This window comes from Heterodontus francisci, chromosome 24, assembly GCF_036365525.1.
Source record: "Heterodontus francisci isolate sHetFra1 chromosome 24, sHetFra1.hap1, whole genome shotgun sequence".
Lineage (NCBI taxonomy): Eukaryota > Metazoa > Chordata > Chondrichthyes > Heterodontiformes > Heterodontidae > Heterodontus > Heterodontus francisci.
Genome location: NC_090394.1, coordinates 77,586,514 through 77,606,781, shown reverse-complemented (window position 1 = coordinate 77,606,781; position 20,268 = coordinate 77,586,514). Strand labels below are relative to the sequence as shown.

At 47.1% G+C, this 20,268-nt stretch overlaps 1 protein-coding gene across 5 annotated transcripts in view; it reads right to left on the bottom strand.

Annotated features, from left to right (window-relative positions):
* Positions 1–20,268, bottom strand: part of LOC137383575 (glucagon-like peptide 1 receptor) — a 37,260-nt gene that overhangs the window by 2,667 nt on the left and 14,325 nt on the right. For all 5 annotated transcript variants that reach the window (XM_068056699.1, XM_068056702.1, XM_068056701.1 and 2 more), the window contains 5 exons: positions 18,094–18,253; positions 15,643–15,703; positions 15,030–15,099; positions 4,267–4,355; positions 211–349 (listed from right to left, as the gene is read on the bottom strand). In XM_068056699.1, the coding sequence (XP_067912800.1) occupies positions 211–349; positions 4,267–4,355; positions 15,030–15,099; positions 15,643–15,703; positions 18,094–18,253 (519 nt within the window). The remainder of the gene's footprint in view (positions 1–210; positions 350–4,266; positions 4,356–15,029; positions 15,100–15,642; positions 15,704–18,093; positions 18,254–20,268) is intronic.

The window sequence follows — 20,268 nt, the reverse complement described above, 5'->3', positions numbered from 1 at the left end:
TCTTTTGCCAATTTCTTAAATCTGTGTTTTCTGGTTACTGACCCTCCTGCCACTATCAAAACCCATTCATAATTTTGAACACCTGGATTAAATCTCCCCTTAACCTTCTCTGCTCTAAGCAGAACAATTCCAGCTTCTCCATTCTCCACATATTTCATCAATAATCCAGAATCAGTGCTTAAAATCAGACCATGTAATTAATTACATTACCTGGATGGAGCCAAAGAAGAGCTCAACAAATAGCTTTATGTATCGCACTATTCCTTTAGCATTCTCATCCGTGACAAAAGCAAAAAGAATCTCATGGACCCCCAACAAAGGGATTAGAATTAGTGTTGATTTTGTTAACCTGAAACACAAATGATACTGAACTGTAACAGACACAGTAAAAGAAAATAGGAATCAGCTGATTTAATAGGTGAAGTACATTTGGGCCAGGCTGGGGTTCAAAGTACTGACCCATTTTATACATGTTGAGAATAATAACTGCTGCCTTTGGAACAAATGGTGACAGTTCAGCAGCTCCTCCTTGCTGACAGGTCTCTTCCCGCCCACTGGGGGTACAAACCCTCTCCACATACTAGTCTCTTTTCCCCATCTGGGAGCTCAATGCCACATCTTAGCATGCAGCAACTGACCTTGGGAGTGACTGGTGCTGACACTGGGTGCCCGCATTGGAGAAGCATTCCATTCCCTGGTGCTAGTGTCCACCACTGAGCTGAGCCTAAGGCAGTACAACTGATCATTAAGAATGTAGGTTCCAAGGCTTTACCAGTGAGGGGTCACTCAGTGCAAATGATTTGTGCAAGTGGGGGGGATGGGCAGTCTGGGCATGGCCCTGGTTTGTGTATGCAGTGACACTGTAAATGACAGGTTTCATCTGGGCAGCAGTTATATGGAAATGGTAAACATTTGAGTAACGGTGTGATAGTAATGTTGATCATTCACATTTCTTCCCAGTGCAGCACTATGATCCACAAAGACAATGATTGACAACAGATTGTAAGAGGTTTTATAAGTACATAAAAAGGAAGAGAGTAGCTAAAGTAGATATTGGTCCCTTAGAGGCAGAGACAGGGGAAATCATCATGGGGAATGAGAAAATGGCAGAGTCATTGAACAAATATTTTGTGTCTGTCTTCACAGTAGAAGAAATAGGCAGTAACCTAGGGGCTAGAAAGAGTGAGGAAATTAAAGAAATTGATGTCAGCCGAGAAAAAGTACTGGAGAAACTTGAGGGACTAAAATCTGACAAGTCCCCAGGGCCAGATGGCCAACACCCTAGGGTTCTAAAAGAGATAGCTGCAGAGATAGTGGATGCTCTGGCTATGATTTTCCAGAATTCCTTAGATTCAGGAATGGTCCCGTCAGATTGGGAGTTGGCAAATGTTACGCTGCTTTTCAAGAAAGGAGGCGGAGAGAAAACAGGGAACTACAGCCAGTTAGCCTAACATCAGTCATTGGGAAGATGCTGGAAACTATTATTAAAGATGTCTTAACAATACACTTGCATGGGGTGGGTGTTGAGGGGGGGTGGTTGCTGGTGGTCAGTTAGCTCAGTTGGTTAGACAGCTAGAGTGTGCTGTAGAAAGACACCAACAGCTCAGGTTCAATTCCTGTAACGGCTGTGGTAATTCATGGAGACCTGTATCCTCGCCTTGCCCCATGCTTGAGGAATGGTGACCCTCAAGCTAAACATCAACAACTGCCTCTCTCTGTCATGGGGAACAACACCTATGGGACAATGGCTCCAACAACAGTATGATTAGAACAAGTCAGCATGGTTTTACTGAAGGGAAATCCTGTTTGATAAATTTATTAGAGTTTTTTTAGGATGTAACTAGTAGGGTAGATAAAGGGGAACCTGGATTTCCTGGATTTCCAACAGGCATTCAATAAGGTGCCACATAAAAGATTAATAGTCAAGATTAAGGGCTCATGGAGTTGGGGGTAATATATTAGCATGGTTAGAGGATTGGTTAACAGACAGGAAGCAACGAGTATAAATGGGGCATTTTCAAGTTGGCAGGCAGTGAATAGTGGGGTGCCACAGGGATCAGTGCTGGGGCCTCAGCTATTTACACTGTATTAATTACTTGATGAAGAGACAGAGAGTAACTTATCTAAGTTTGCTGATGCTACAATGCTTGGTGGAAAGGTAAGCTGCAGGGAGGATGTAGAGAGGCTGCAAAGAGATAGAGACAGGTTAAGTGAGTGGTGTTACAAGAGTACTTCAATTTTTTTGTAAAATATGTTTTTAAGAACTTATAGTTGAATTATGGACATTGATTCATCTGGAATCTTGAAGAGATGCTGAACTTTAAGAAGGCTTCCTGGTCTTGGCTTGTAAACAATTTTTCAGATAAAATAGCAGCAGGAAGCTTGTTGTTTTGACTAGGAGAAGCTGTTTACAGAGAAGTGACAGGTCAAGATTTGTAGGGGTCAGGAGACTTGATTCTTGCAACAGTGTTTTGGTTTCGCTTTGGACAGTGAACTGTTTGGAAGACAGTTGGTTTTTGCCTGCCAGATCATCTCATTCTCTCCCTTTGAAAGAAACCGTGCATGTCCAGTGTGTCAGTCTCCTCTTTCCTCCTGTATTCGAAGAAACCCTGCGTATCAAATATGTGGGAACTGAAACCCCTGTTGCTGCATTTATGCTGTAAGGCCTATCTGAAACCTCCATAGCTGCATTTCTCGGAAAGCCTACCCATACTGATCTTCAACATCGCTTGGAAAGAACTGTTCTAGGAAGATCACTGACAGCTGTCTGCGTGCATTTGGGATGCAAGTATCCAGCCTAAGTGGTTTTTTTGCCTGTTTTATTTTTGTAACAGAGCTCTAAAACAAAAATCCCTTTTATTTTTCCAGTTAACTATTGTATGTGTGTGTTTGTGCGTCGCTAAGGTTAAAAAAAGGGAACTTTAATATTTCAATCTGTGTGTTTATGCTTTACTTCATTACTGGTTAAGACTTGTTTTATAATAAACTGATAATTTTGTTGTTTAGTAATAAACCTGGTTGGTGTGTTTTGTTCTGGAATAAAAATAGAGTCTAAGATTGACCGTATCGGTAAGTGGGAAAAAATTTAAATATATGTTGTGACCCGAGGAGAAGTGGAACTAGAATAAACAGTGCACTTCTCCCATCTCGATCGTAACAGTGGGCAACAAGATGGCAAATGGAGTATAATGTAGGGAAGTGTGAAGTTGTTCACTTTGGTCGTAAAAATAGAAAAGCAGAATATTTTTAAAAAGGTATGAAACCAGTAAGTGTTGATGTTCAGAGAAACTCGGGGGAACTCGTACAAGGAACGCACAAAGTTAACGTGCAGGTGCAGCAGGCTGTTGGGAAGGCAAGTGGCATGTTGGCCTTTATTGCAAAGGGATTGGAGTACAAGAATAAAGAAGTCTTAGTAAAACTGTACAAGGCTTTGGTGAGACCTCACCTGGAATACTGTGTGCAGTTTTGGTCTCCACATTTAACAAAGGATACACTTGCACTGGAGGCAGTGCAGCGAAGATTTACCAAATTGGTCCCTGGGATGAGGGGGTTGTCCTATGATGAGAGGTTGAGTAAATTGGGCCTATATTCTCTGCAGTTTAGAAGAATGAGAGGTGATCTAATTGAGACATACAGGATTCTGAAAGGGCTTGATAGGGTAGAAGCTGAGAGATTGTTCCCGCTGGTCAGGGAATCTAGAACACGGGAACACAGTCTCAGGATAAGGGGCCAATCATTCAGGACTGAGATGAGGAGAAATTACCTCACTCAAAGGGTTGTGAATCTGTGGAATTCTCTACCCCAGAGGGTTGTGGATGCTCCATCATTGAATATATTTAAGGCTGGGATAGATAGATTTTTGGTCTCGCTGGGAATCAAGTGATATGGGGAGCAGGCAGGAAAGTGGAATTGAAGCCCAAGATCAGCCATGATTGTATTGAATGGCGGAGCAGGCTCGATGGGGTGAATGGTCTACTCCTGCTCCCATTTCTTGTGTTCTTCAAGGGCCAACTCCTACTTGCCCCAGAGGTCTCATCAAGGCTGTCTAACAAACAGCCATGAAACCAACCACTGCCTCCAACTCCTGAGCATCACCTACAGTCACCGGTGCTCTCAAAGGAACGGGAAACTTTCGCTAATTGACCCAGGATGTCCCTACTCACAGCAGCCTGAGCAACTCTTCCCCTCTCAGCTCATTGGAATATGGATAGATATTCCCACTGCTCGATCTCCACCCTCACACACAAATAACAAGGAAACTCTTACCGATTTCTGAAATCCATGTTCTGAACCTGATGCGATCGCATCTTGGAGATGAGCAGAATCATTATCCTGATGAATATCATAAAATTAATCTGAAAGCAGTCAGATAAATGAACAAGTTAGTGAAGCCCTTTCACAGCTCTCCTTGGCTGAATATGTTGCTGATACAATGTTGTTGTATTAATGAAGCACTGCAGACATGTTCTGATCTAATTTCACTGCATTATGTAATGACGTGGGTGAGAACAGGATCAGGCTCAGGTGTAACATCTTTAATATCCTGCTGACATTCAAGGGGGTCAAGGGCCAAGAATTCAACTGGTCAGTGAGTAGTGGCATCAAAAACCCGCTCTTAAACAAACACCCAGCATGCAGCCACTGCAATCTGTATAACACGCAGAGTGTGTGTAACCTGTGTATAACACGGTGTGTGTGTGTGACCTGCATATAACACGCAGAGTGTGCGTAGTCTGTGTATAACATGCAGAGTGTGCATGACCTGTCGATAACACGCTGTGTGTGTGTAACCTGTGTATAGCATGGAGAGTGTGCGTGGTCTGTGTATAACATGCAGAGTATGCGTGACCTGTCTATAACACAGAGTGCTTGTAACCTGTGTATAACACGCAGAGTGTGTGTAACCTGTGTATAACAAACAGAGTGTGCGTCACCTGTGCATTACACGCAGTGTGTGTAACCTGTATATAACACACAGTGTATGTGTAACCTATGTATAACACGCAGAGTGTGCATGACCTGTCTATAACACGCAGTGCATGTAACTTGTGTATAACATGCAGAGTGTGTGTAACCTGTGTATAACACACAGAGTGTGCGTGACGTGTCTATAACATGCAGTGCGTGTAACCTGCATATAACATGCAGTGTGTGTGTAACCTATGTATAACACGCAGAGTGTGCGTGGTCTGTGTATAACATGCAGAGTGTGCATGACCTGTCTATAACACGCTGTGTGTGTTTTATTTTATTTTATTTTTTATTTAGAGATACAGCACTGAAACAGGCCCTTCGGCCCATCGGGTCTGTGCCGTCCATCAACCACCCATTTATACTAGCCCTGCAGTAATCCCATATTCCCTACCACCTACCTACACTAGGGGCAATTTACAATGGCCAATTTACCTATCAACCCGCAAGTCTTTGGCTGGTGTGTGTGTAACCTGTGTATAGCACGGAGAGTGTGCGTGGTCTGTGTATAACATGCAGAGTATGCGTGACCTGTCTATAACACGCAGTGCTTGTAACCTGTGTGTAACATGCAGAGTGTGTGTAATCTGTGCATAACACGCAGAGTGTGCGTGACCTGTGTATAACATGCAGAGTGAGCATGACCTGTCTGTAACGCATTGCGTGCCACCTGCAAATAACATGCAGTGTGTGTGTAACATGTGTATAACATGCAGAGTGTGCGTGGCCTGTGTATAACATGCAGAGTGTGCGTGACCTGTCTATAACACGCAGTGCGTGTAAACTGTGTATAACACGCAGAGTGTGTGTAACCTGTGTATAACATGCAGGGTGTGTGTGACCTGTCTAATAACACGCAGTGTGTGCGTGACGTGTCTATAACATTCAGTGCGTGTAACCTGCATATAACATGCAGTGTGTGTGTAACCTGTGTATAACACGCAGTGTGTGTAGTCTGTGTATAACATGCAGAGTGTGCATGACCTGTCTATAACACGCTGTGTGTGTGTAACCTGTGTATAGCATGGAGAGTGTGCATGGTCTGTGTATAACATGCAGAGTATGCGTGACCTGTCTATAACACGCAGTGCTTGTAACCTGTGTGCAACATGCAGAGTGTGTGTAACCTGTGTATAACATGCAGAGTGTACGTGACCCGTCTATAACACGCAGTGTGTGAAACCTGCATATAACACGCAGTGTGTGTGTAACCTGTGTATAACATGCAGAGTGTGCGTGACCTGTGTATAACATGCAGAGTGTGCGTGACCTCTCTATAACGCAGTGCGTGCAACCTGCAAATAACATGCAGTGTGTGTGTAACCTGTGTATAACACACAGAGTGTGTGTAACCTGTGTATAACATGCAGAGTGTGCGCGACCTGTCTAATAACACGCAGTGTGTGTAACCTGCATATAACACGCAGTGTGTGCATAACACGCAGAATCTGCGTGACCTGTGTATAACATGCAGAGTGTGCGTGACCTGTCTATAACACGCAGTGTATGTAACCTGTGTATAACACGCAGAGTGTGTGTAACCTGTGTATAACATGCAGAGTGTGCGTGACCTGTCTAATAACACGCAGTGTGTGTAACCTGCATATAACACGCAGTGTGCAATACACGCAGATTGTGCGTGACCTGTGTATAACATACAGAGTGTGCGTGACCTGTCTACAACAAGCAGTGCGTGTAACCTGGGAATAACATGCAGAGTGTGTGTAACCTGTGTATAACACACAGACTGCCTGCAGATGATTCTGTGCACCTCCATCAGTCCATCCTCTAATACTCTAAACTGAAATAGCTTCACCTGTCTATGAACTTGGAAACAGTGCATTGATGCTCCATGCTGACTCCATCCTACCTACATCAACTTTTTCCCACCGTGGGCTTCTGACTTTAACTCTGAACTTCCTCCTATTGTCTCCTCTCTATTCCCCTTTTACTACCTGGATATATGTATCCCAGTAACTGCTACATAGCAGGCCAATGTAACTTGAGTTTTCCCTAGCAAAACTGAAGTCAATGAGAATCAGAGGGAAAATTCTCTGCTGGTTGGAGTCATACCCAGCACAAAGGAAGATGGTTGTGATTGTTAGAGGCCAATCATCTCAGCCTCAGGAGATCACTGCAGGAATTCCGCAGGATAGTGTCCTAGGTCCAACCTTCCTCAGCTGCTTCATCAATGACCCTCCCTCCATCATAAGGTCAGAAATGGGCAGCAGATGCATGGGAACACCACCAGCTGCAAGTTCCCCCCCAAGTCACACACCATCCTGATTTGGAACGACATCACCATTCCCTAATAGCACTGTTGGCGTACCCACACCAGATGGACTGCAGCAATTCAAGAAGGTGACTCTCCACCCCCTTCTCAAGGGCAACGAGGGATGGGCAACATGGCCTTGCCAGGGATGTTCACATCCCGTGAACGAATAAAAAAAAATTCCTCCTCTAACCCTTTGATACTCCTCGATCTTCTTGCACTCTTGCCGCCATCCCAGGGTTGACTCACTACTGGATAAGCCTACAGCTTCCCTCTGTGCCTCTCTTGGCACCCTCTGCCAGGCTCATCAAGACACTGGCACTAGCTCATTACAAATAGCAATCCCAACTGCCCCATCCTGCTCTCTTAGTGACATTCCTGCCCAGTGTGCCCACTGGGAGCTAATCTTGCCAATCTCCTTGTCCAACTCACCTCCCAGTGCTGACACTCTGGACTGTGCCAGCAGATCAGCTCTCAGCATCCCTCTCCGCATCTCCCTCCAGAATGTTCACTTGTGAACAAGGCCCTTGCCATCTAAGAGCTTATTGTGGATGATTGCATTGACACCATGACCTTAATGGAAACCTGGCTGAGGGGTGATGACACCTTTCCCTTTAATGAAGCCTCCCTGCCTGGCTATACCATTCACCACTTGCCCCGAGACCATCACTGTTGTGGTGTGGCTCTTATCACCAGATCACACCTTGGTCTGTCCCCCTACTCCTCTGGCACTTGATCCTCCTTTCAGCATTTGACCTTCTCCACCCCTCTCATTCAAAACGCTTTTTCTCTACTGCCCACTCAAGTACAATAAAAGTTTTCTCACCGCGATATCTTCACTGCTTTCCTCCCTCAGCCTCTGCACTGCGCGACTTCGCATCCTCGGTGATTTCAACCTCCATCTCAACTCATCATATTCTCTTTTCTGAGTTCACAGCCCATAAATGATTTGGAGGAAAGTATAGGTGGTCTGATTAGCAAGTTTGCAGACGACACTAAGATTGGTGGAGTAGCAGATAGTGAAGGGGACTGTCAGACAATACAGCAGAATATAAATAGATTGGAGAGTTGGGCAGAGAAATGGCAGATGGAGTTCAATCAGGGCAAATGCAAGATGATGCATTTTGGAAGATCCAATTCAAGAGTGAACTACACAGTAAATGGAAAAGTCCTGGGGAAAATTGATGTCCAGAGAGATTTGGGTGTTCAGGTCCATTGTTCCCTGAAGGGGGCAAAGCAGGTCAATAGAGTGGTCAAGAAGGCATACGGCATGCTTTCCTTCATCGGACGGGGTATTGAGTACAAGAGTTGGCAGGTCATGTTACAGTTGTATAGGACTTTGGGTCGGCCACATTTGGAATACTGCGTGCAGTTCTGGTCGCCACATTACCAAAAGGATGTAGATGCTTTGGAGAGGGTGCAGAGGAGGTTCACCAGGATGTTGCCTGGTATGGAGGGCGCTAGCTATGAAGAGAGGTTGAGCAGATTAGGATTATTTTCATTAGAAAGACGGAGGTTGAGGGGGGACCTGATTGAGGTGTACAAAATCATGAGAGGTATAGACAGGGTGGATAGCAAGAAGCTTTTTCCCAGAGTGGGGGATTCAATTACTAGGGGTCACGAGTTCAAAGTGAGAGGGGAAAAGTTTAGGGGGGATATGCGTGGAAAGTTCTTTACGCAGAGGGTGGTGGGTGCCTGGAACGCGTTGCCAGCGGAGGTGGTAGACGCGGGCACGATAGCGTCTTTTAAGATGTATCTAGACAGATACATGAATGGGCAGGAAGCAAAGTGATACAGACCCTTAGAAAATAGGCGACATGTTTAGATAGAGGATCTGGATCGGCGCAGGCTTGGAGGGCCGAAGGGCCTGTTCCTGTGCTGTAATTTTCTTTGTTCTTTGTTCTTATCCTCCCTAAATCTCTGCCTCCACATAAACTCCCCAACCCATATTCACAGCCACCCCCTTGACCCTGCTATCTCATGTGGCCTCACTATTTCCATTGTGTGAATCACAGATAAGGTCATCTCTGATCACTTCCTTGTATCACTCTCCACCGATATCCCCTTTCCCATCCCAATCCTGCTTCCTTACTGTGTCCCTGCACCCTGGAAAAAACTTTCCTCCAATTCATTTACGACTGCACTTTCAAAATCCCAACTGTCCAGCCTTCAGCACTCCATGGAGGCGGGGTCATTGAATAATTTTAAGGTGGGGGTAGATAGATTCTTGTTAGGCAAGGGAATCAAAGGTTATTGGGGTAGATGGGAGTGTGGAATTCAAGACACACAGATTAGCCATGTTCTTATTGAATGGCAGAGCAGGCTAGAGGGGCCGAATGGCCTACCGTTCCTAATGTTCACCACCATATTTCCGCAACTACAGATTTGCTCAACTGCACCCTCACCTCCACCTTTGATGCTCTCACCCCCAATAAAACTTTTATTCTCTTTCACACTGGCTGATCCCCTGCTACAGCTTCATCTCTGCTCCCTTAAATCCAAGGGACACAGACATGAATAGATATGGCGGACAACTGCTTTCATCATTTGCTGTCAGGATTCACTGGATCACATAAAGCACGATCATCTGCCAAAACCATCCAATCAGCTGCCTCTGCCACTTCCCTCCCTTCTCCTAACTCATTAGGTCAAACTTTCTCCAAAGTTCTCTGCTGTCCTCACCCCGAACTCGCGTCTTTCTCTAGTTTTGCTCCTATCTCTGCTCTCCAAGTTCAATTTGCTGGTAAGACCCACCTCCTCAACTCTATTCCTACTAAACTGCTGACCATTCAATGTCCCCTCCTGGTCCCCATCTTTGCTGATATTGTAAATGGTTCTCTCTCTCTCTTCAGGTACCATCCCTCTCACCTCTAAATCTGCCATCATCACCCAGTCCTCAAAAAAACAACCCCTGACCCCACCAGCCTTGCAAACTACTGTTCCATCTCTAACCTCCCTTTCCTCTTCAAAATCCTTGAACATGTTGTCACCTCCCAAATCCATTCCCATCTTTCCTGGAACTCCATGTTTGAATCTGTCCAATCAGCTTTCTGCCTCTGCCACAGTTTCAAAACTCACAAATGGCATCCTATGTGACTGTGCCAAATGTAAACTTTCCCTGCTCGTCCTTCTCGACCTGTCTGCACCCTTTGACATGGCTGACCACACCATCCTCCTCCACCTCTCCACTGTCCTCCAGCTGGGTGGGACTGAACAAAGAACAAAGAACAAAGATAATTACAGCACAGGAACAGGCCCTTCGGCCCTCCAAGCCTGCGCCGATCCAGATCCTCTCTCTAAAAATGTCGTCTATTTTCTAAGGTTCTGTATCTCTTTTCTTCCTGCCCATTCATGTATCTGTCTAGATACATCTTAAAAGACTCCATCGTGCCCGCATCTACCACCTCCGCTGGCAATGCGTTCCAGGTGCCCACCACCCTCTGCGTAAAGAACTTTCCACGCATATCCCCCCTAAACTTTTCCCCTTTCACTTTGAACTCGTGTCCTCTAGTAATTGAAACCCCCACTCTGGGAAAAAGCCTCTTGCTATCCACCCTGTCTATACCTCTCATGATTTTGTACACCTCAATCAGGTCCCCCCTCAACCTCCGTCTTTCTAATGAAAATAATCCTAATCTGCTCAACCTCTCTTCATAGCTAGCGCCCTCCATACCAGGCAACATCCTGGTGAACCTCCTCTGCACCCTCTCCAAAGCATCCACATCCTTTTGATAATGTGGCAACCAGAACTGTACGCAGTATTCCAAATGTGGCCGAACCAAAGTCCTATACAACTGTAACATGACCTGCCAACTCTTGTACTCAATGCCCCGTCCGATGAAGGAAAGCATGCCGTATGCCTTCTTGACCACTCTATTTACCTGCGTTGCCACCTTCAGGGAACAGTGGACCTGAACACCCAAATCTCTCTGGACATCAATTTTCCCCAGGACTTTTCCATTTACTGTATAGTTCACTCTTGAACTGGATCTTCCAAAATGCATCACCTCGCATTTGCCCTGATTGAACTCCATCTGCCATTTCTCTGCCCAACTCTCCAATCTATCTATATTCCGCTGTATTCTCTGACAGTCCCCTTCACTATCTGCTACTCCACCAATCTTAGTGTCGTCTGCAAATTTGCTAATCAGTCCACCTATACTTTCCTCCAAATCATTAATGTATATCACAAACAACAGTGGTCCCAGCACGGATCCCTGTGGAACACCACTGGTCACACGTCTCCATTTTGAGAAACTCCCTTCTACTGCTACTCTCTGTCTCCTGTTGCCCAGCCAGTTCTTTATCCATCTAGCTAGTACACCTTGGACCCCAAGCGCCTTCACTTTCTCCATCAGCCTGCCATGGGGAACCTTATCAAACGCCTTACTGAAGTCCATGTATATGACATCGACAGCCCTTCCCTCATCAATCAACTTTGTCACTTCCTCCAAGAATTCTATTAAGTTGGTAAGACATGACCTTCCCTGCACAAAACCATGTTGCCTATCACTGATGAGCCCATTTTCTTCCAGATGGGAATAGATCCTATCCCTCAGTATCTTCTCCAGCAGCTTCCCTACCACTGACGTCAGGCTCACCGGTCTATAATTACCTGGATTATCCCTGCTACCCTTCTTAAACAAGGGGACAACATTAGCAATTCTCCAGTCCTCCGGGACCTCACCCGTGTTTAAGGATGCTGCAAAGATATCTGTTAAGGCCCCAGCTATTTCCTGTCTCGCTTCCCTCAGTAACCTGGGATAGATCCCATCCGGACCTGGGGACTTGTCCACCTTAATGCCCTTTAGAATACCCAACACTTCCTCCCTCCTTATGCCGACTTGACCTAGAGTAATCAAACATCTGTTCCTAACCTCAACATCCGTCATGTCCCTCTCCTCGGTGAATACCGATGCAAAGTACTCGTTTAGAATCTCACCCATTTTCTCTGAGTCCAAGCATAACATTCCTCCTTTGTCCTTTAGTGGGCCAATCCTTTCTCTAGTTACCCTCTTTCTCCTTATATATGAATAAAAGGCTTTGGGATTTTCCTTAACCCTGTTTGCTAAAGATATTTCATGACCCCTTTTAGCCCTCTTAATTCCTCGTTTCAGATTGGTCCTACATTCCCGATATTCTTTCAAAGCTTCGTCTTTCATCAGCCGCCTAGACCTTATGTATGCTTCCTTTTTCCTCTTAGCTAGTCTCACAATTTCACCTGTCATCCATGGTTCCCTAATCTTGCCATTTCTATCCCTCATTTTCACAGGAACATGTCTCTCCTGCACGCTAATCAACCTCTCTTTAAAAGCCTCCCACATATCACATGTGGATTTACCTTCAAACAGCTGCTCCCAAGCTACATTTCCCAGCTCCTGCCGAATTTTGGTGTAGTTGGCCTTCCCCCAATTTAGCACTCCCCCTTTTGGACCACTCTCGTCTTTGTCCATGAGTATTCTAAAGCTTACGGAATTGTGATCACTATTCCCAAAGTAGTCCCCTACTGAAACTTCAACAACCTGGCCGGGCTCATTCCCCAACACCAGGTCCAGTATGGCCCCTTCCCGAGTTGGACTATTTACATACTGCTCTAGAAAACCCTCCTGGATGCTCCTTACAAATTCTGCTCCATCTGGACCTCTAACACTAAGCGAATCCCAGTCAATGTTGGGAAAATTAAAATCTCCTATCACCACCACCCTGTTGCTCCTACATCTTTCCATAATCTGTTTACATATTTGTACCTCTATCTCACGCTCGCTGTTGGGAGGCCTGTAGTACAGCCCCAACATTGTTACCGCACCCTTCCTATTTCTGAGTTCTGTCCATATTGCCTCACTGCTCGAGTCCTCCATAGTGCCCTCCTTCAGCACAGCTGTGATATCCTCTTTGACCAGTAATGCAACTCCTCCACCCCTTTTACCTCCCTCTCTATCCCGCCTGAAGCATCGATATCCTGGGATATTTAGTTGCCAATCATGCCCTTCCCTCAACCAAGTCTCAGTAATAGCAATAACATCATACTCCCAGGTACTAATCCAAGCCCTAAGTTCATCTGCCTTACCTACTACACTTCTTGCATTAAAACAAATGCACCTCAGACCACCAGTCCCTTTATATTCATCATCTGCTCCCTGCCTGCTCTTCCCCTTAGTCACACTGACTTCATTATCTAGTTCCTTACAGGCTTTAGTTACTACCTCCTTGCTGTCAACTGACCTCCTGATTTGGTCCCCATCCCCCTGCCACATTAGTTTAAACCCTCCCCAACAGCGTTAGCAAAAGCACCCCCAAGGACATTGGTTCCAGTCCGGCCCAGGTGTAGACCGTCCAATTTGTAATAGTCCCACCTCCCCCAGAACCGGTCCCAATGTCCCAAAAATCTGAACCCCTCCTTCCTGCACCATCTCTCAAGCCACGCATTCATCCTGACTATTCTTTCATTTTTACTCTGACTATCACGTGGCACTGGTAGTAATCCTGAGATTACTACCTTTGAGGTCCTACTTTTTAACTTGGCTCCTAACTCCCTAAACTCTGCATGTAGGACCTCATCCCGTTTTTTACCTATATCATTAGTGCCTATGTGCACAATGACAACTGGCTGTTCACCCTCCCCCTGCTCTCACCTGGTTCCATTCTTATCTATCTAATCGTAGTTCAAGAATCACCTGAAATGGCTTCTCTTCCTGCTCCTGCACCGGTACCTCTAGAGTTCCCCAAGGATCTATCCTTGGCCCCCTTCAATTTCTTATCTACATGCTGCCCCTCAGGGACATCATCTGAAAACACAGCATTAGTCTTCACATGTATGTTGACGATGCTCAGCTCTACCTCATCACCACTGCTCTCGACTCCTCCACTGTTGCAAAATTATCAGGCTGCTTATCCGACATCCAGTAATGGATGAGCAGAAATTTCCTCCAGTTAAATATCGGGAGACTGAAGCCATTGTTTTCCGTCCCCGCTCCAAATTCTGTTCCACAGCCACGGACTCCATCCCTCTCCCTGGTAACAGTCTGAGATTAAGCCAGTCTGTTCGCAACCTTGGTGTTACATTTGACCCCGAGATGAGCTTCCGATCTCATATTCGCACCTTCACTAAGACCACCTATTTCCACCTCTGTAACATTGCCCGACTTCGCCCGTCTCAGATCATCTACTGCTGAAACCCTTATTCAGGCCTTTGTTACCTCTAAACTTGACAATTCCAACGCACTTCTGGCTGGTCTCCCACATTCTACCCTCCATAAACTTGAAGTCATCCAAAACTCTGCTCCTCGTGTCTTAACTCACACCAAGTCTCATTCCTCTATCACTCTGTGCTTGCTGACCTACATTGGCTCCCGGTCAAGCAATGTCTTGATTTTAAAATTCTCATCCTTGTTTTCAAATCCCTCCATGGCCTCGACCCTCCCTATCTCTAATCTCCTCCAGCCCTTCAACCTCGGAGATCTCTGCACTCCTCTAATTCTGGTCTCTTGAACATCCCTGATTTTAATCGCCCCACCATTCATGGTCATGCCTTCAGTTGCCGGGGCCCAAGCTTGACAATACTCTCCCTGCACCTCTCCGCCTTTCTATCAACCATCTGCCCTAATACCTCCTTATGTGGCTCAGTGTCATTTTGTCTGATAACTCTCCTGTATGCGCCTTGGGAGGTTTAATTCCGATGAAGGTGCTATATAAATACAAGTTGTTGTTGTAACCTGTGTATAACACACAGTGAGAGTTCTGCCTCAGTATGGGTGCGAGCTTTAACTGGAAGTGGAGCCTCACTCACAGTGATAACGAGTAACAGCGGAGTTCGGATTATCCACCAGAAAGACATGTTGGTGTTTTGTCTCCAGCACCTGTTAGAAAATCAAACCAGAAATTAAATTTGAAATTTGAACACACAGAGGCAGAAGTGAGTGGGGACAGGACTTTCACCTCAGCTAGAGAGAGGCTGCGGCTGGTGGTGAGGGCAGGGGAACAGAGGGAGGGGACAGAGAGAGGGGGCAGAGGGAGGGGGCAGAGGGAGGGGGCAGAGGGAGGGGGCTGGATTCTCCATTGACTAGTGACCCCTCCTGGTAAGTATCTGTCTGTTGATGTTAGCATCACCCCCAGCTGTGATGCCTCTGTTGCCAAATAGCCAGATAACATTCACTGTCTATGCTCACACTTCTCACACTTGTTTGAGTAATTCAGGAGTAAAGGAATCAACAGACAAACATGATGGAAAAACAAAACTTAGAAAAGCAAAAGAGGATTGTGGAACTTGGGAGAGCCGAGAGTGAAGTCCCATGATACAAATTGTCACATTACGGGGTTTATTGGGATGCAGGTTGTGTGACTGAGGACAGCTGCGTGGATTTGGGGCGTCTGTTCCGTATCACGATAGCGCCTGGCCTTACCCAGAATTCTCCTGCAAGAACTTGACAATAATCCACGGTGACACAAATCCCAGGGGGACACCTAAAAAAATGGCAAAACATATCAGAGGATGCTGCACCACATTAATCATCCATTAATCTTTCAGCAAGTCTGAGATTCAATTAAAAGCACTGACGGAGACACTGACTTCTGTCATTGCTCTTAGATAGCTCATCTTCACGTGCTACCATGTCAACAACAATGTCATGTCCCACTGTCCCCCACTTGATTGCCTGGGTAACAATGGGGCTGCTGCAACATCCCTGTGTTAGCAATGCAGAAAGCAGCCAGAGTTCAGCAGTGTCACTGTGGTCCTGCTGAATTCGTAGCTGTTCCTAGATCACAGGTGGGGACAGAATGAGGCTCAGGTGTGATGCCTTGCAGGGCCAAACAGCCTGACAGGTCTCACACATGAAGAGAGACCAAGAGGGAGGAGTACAGGCTGGTACTTGTGGAACGGTTTCCCAGGGAGGAGTCGGCAGGCTGCGGCGAGGGAATGGGAAGCAGCTCAGTGTGGTAAGGGGGTGATGAAATCGAGTCCTGCCAGTTGCAGGCGGCCGAGCCTCGCAGTTACACATCAGCAGGGATTCAGCAGCCAGGCAGGTGATCCAGAACAGGCTTAGAGCTGTTAACTCAGTGCCCAGAAGTTATCATTGTGGAGAAGGACCCGAGTAAACTGCACACAGCCCATATCCAGCTGACACCGACCCGCAATTCCCGATGACACCTCGGAAAAAACTCAGCTGTTAATCCGGGATCCGGCTGAACCCAAAAACAATCCCGTCTCAATCACCTGTCCTCAAACATCTCTCCAAATCTTCCACATTGCCTCCCTCCCAGACAGGCCAGACTCCATATCCACTCCACTCCACTCCACAAAGTAAAAGGAAGAATACCATTTCGAGAGCTCATTTTATGATCTCAGGACCTCTCAAAGTACTTTACAGCCAATCAGGTACTTTTGAAGTGTACTCACTGCTGTAATGTAAGAATCGCAGCAGCTAATTTGCACACAGCAAGATCCCACAAACAACAATATGGTAATGACCAGATAATCTGTTGAAGTGACCTTGGTTGAGGAATAAATATTGGCCCCAGGACACCGTTTAAAGTAGTCCAATCTAACTCTGAGCCAGTGGCCCCTTTGGGACTTGGCCAACAGGGGCCCTGACAGGACTCGACCCTTTAGAAGGTGCAGTCTCAGAGAGCTGGGGAGGTGAGAGTGACTGCCCTTGACATCAAGGCAGCATTTGACCGAGTATGGTATCAAGGAGCCCTCGCAAATCTGGAGTCAATGGGAATCGGTGGAAAACTCTCCACTGGTTGGAGTCATACCTAGTGCAAAGGAAGATGGTTGTGGTTGTTGGAGGTCAATCATCTCAGCTCCAGGACATCACTGCAGGAGTTCCTCAGGGTAGTGTCCTAGGCTCAACCATCTTCAGCTGCTTCATCAATGACATTCCTTCAGTCATAAGGTCAGAAGTGGGGATGTTCGCTGATGATTGCACAATGTTCAGCAACATTCACGACTCCTCAGATACTGAAGCAGTCCGTGTAGAAATGCAGCAAGACCTGGACAATATCCAGGCTTGGGCTGATGAGTGGCAAGTAACATTCGCGCCACACAAGTGCCAGGCAATGACCATCTCCAACAAGAGAGAATCTAATCATCACCCCTTGACATTCAATGGTATCCCTCACTATCAAAATCCTGGGGGCTACCATTGACCAGAAATTGAACTGGTGTAGCCATATAAACACAAAAGCAGGTCAGAGGCTAGGAATCCTGTGGTGAGTAACTCACCTCCTGACTCCCCAAAGCCTGTCCACCATCTACAAGGCACAAGTCATGAGTGTGATGGAATACTCTCCACTTGCCTGGATGGGTGCAGCTCCAACAACACTCAAGAAGCTCGACACCATCCAGGACAAAGCAGCCTGCTTCATTGGCACCCCATCTACAAACATTCACTCCCTTCACCACTGACGCACAGTGGCAGCAGTGTGTACCTTCTACAATATGCACTGCAGCAATGCACCAAGGCTCCTTAGACAGCACCTTCCAAACCTGCGACCTCTACCAACTAGAAGGACAAGGGCAGCAAATGCATGGGAACACCACCACCTGCAAGTTCCTCTCCAAGTCAGACACCATCCTGACTTGGAACTATATCGCCGTTCCTTCACTGTCACTGGGTCAACATCCTGGAACTCCCTTCCTAACAGCACTGTGAGTGTACCTACCCCACATGGACTGCAGCGGTTCAAGAAGGCAGCTCACCACCACCTTCTCAAGGGTAATTTGGGACAAATGCTGGCCTGGCCAGCGACGCCCACACCCCATGAATGAATAAAAAAACAATTATCTGCTCTCTCTACTATTGACATCATTATACAATGATTTGAATACCTGACACTCGCCACCATCTTACCCCAGCCAATCAGCAGGTAGACCCGTAAACACATCTGCTCAGAGAAGACTGACACAATGAGCAGGACATAGAGGAAGAGGCCCTCAACCAGCAACCAGTGGTAGGTGCAGACCACACTGTAGTGGAGGAAGACCTGTGCAGCGCGGCACCACACTGTGTCCTGGAATCAAACGGCAATGTTAGAGCTCACCACACATCACAAACACACACCAGAGAGTGACATCACACACACCCGAGAGTGACATCACACACACCCGAGAGTGACACCACACACACTCGAGAGTGACAGCACACACATCCGAGAGTGACATCACACACACCCGAGAGCGACATCACACACCCGAGTGACATCACACACACCCGAGAGTGACACCACACACACTCGAGAGTGACACCAAACACATCCAGGAGTGACATCACACACACCCGAGAGTGACACCACACACACCCAGGAGTGACATCACACACACCCGAGAGTGACATCACACACCCGAGAGTGACAGCACACACACCCGAGAGTGACATCACACACACCCGAGAGTGGCATCACACACACCCGAGAGTGACATCACACACATCCGAGAGTGACATCACATACCCGAGAGTGACAGCACACACCCGAGAGTGACATCACATACCCGAGAGTGACATCACACACACCTGAGAGTGACATCACAAACACCTGAGAGTGACAGCACACACCCGAGAGTGACATCACACACACCCGCGAGTGACATCATACACACCCGAGAGTGATATCACAAACACCCGAGAGTGACAGCACACACCCGAGAGTGACATCACACACGCCCGAGAGTGACATCATACACACCCGAGAGTGACATCACATACCCAAGTGACAGCACACACCCGAGAGTGACACCGCACACACCTGAGTGACATCACACACACCCGAGAGTGACAACACATACCCGAGAGTGACACCACACACCCGAGAGTGACATCACACACACCCGAGAGTGACATCACATACCCAAGAGTGACACCACACACCCGAGAGTGACATCACACACACCCGAGAGTGACATCACATACCCAAGAGTGACATCACACACCCGAGAGTGACATCACACACACCCGAGAGTGACACCACACACCCGAGAGTGACGTCACACACCCGAGAGTGACATCACACACCCGAGAGTGACACCACACACACCCGAGAGTGAAATCACACACCCGAGAGTGACGTCACACAGCCGAGTGACGTCACACACCCGAGAGTGACATCACACACCCGAGAGTGACAGCACACACCCGAGAGTGACAGCACACACCTGAGTGACATCACACACACCCGAGAGTGACAACACATACCCGAGAGTGACACCACACACCCGAGAGTGACATCACACACACCCGAGAGTGACATCACATACCCAAGAGTGACATCACACACCCGAGAGTGACATCACACACCCGAGAGTGACACCACACACCCGAGAGTGACGTCACACACCCGAGAGTGACATCACACACCCGAGAGTGACACCACACACACCCGAGAGTGAAATCACACACCCGAGAGTGATGTCACACAGCCGAGTGACGTCACACACCCGAGAGTGACATCACACACCCGAGAGTGACAGCACACACCCGAGAGTGACAGCACACACCTGAGTGACATCACACATCTGAGAGTGACATCACACACCCGAGAGTCACAGCACACACCGGAGAGTGACATCACACACCCAAGAGTGACACCACACACCCGAGTGACATCACACACACCCGAGAGTGACATCACACACCTGAGTGACATCACACATCTGAGAGTGACATCACACACCTGAGAGTGACAGCACACACCCGAGAGTGACATCACACACACCCGAGAGTGACAGCACACACCCGAGAGTGACACCACACACCTGAGAGTGACATCACACACCTGAGTGACATCACACATCTGAGAGTGACATCACACACCTGAGAGTGACAGCACACACCCGAGAGTGACATCACACACACCCGAGAATGACATCACACACCCGAGAGTGACACCACACACCTGAGAGTGACATCACACACCTGAGTGACATCACACATCTGAGAGTGACATCACACACCTGAGAGTGACAGCACACTCCCGAGAGTGACATCACACACACCCGAGAATGACATCACACACCCGAGAGTGACACCACA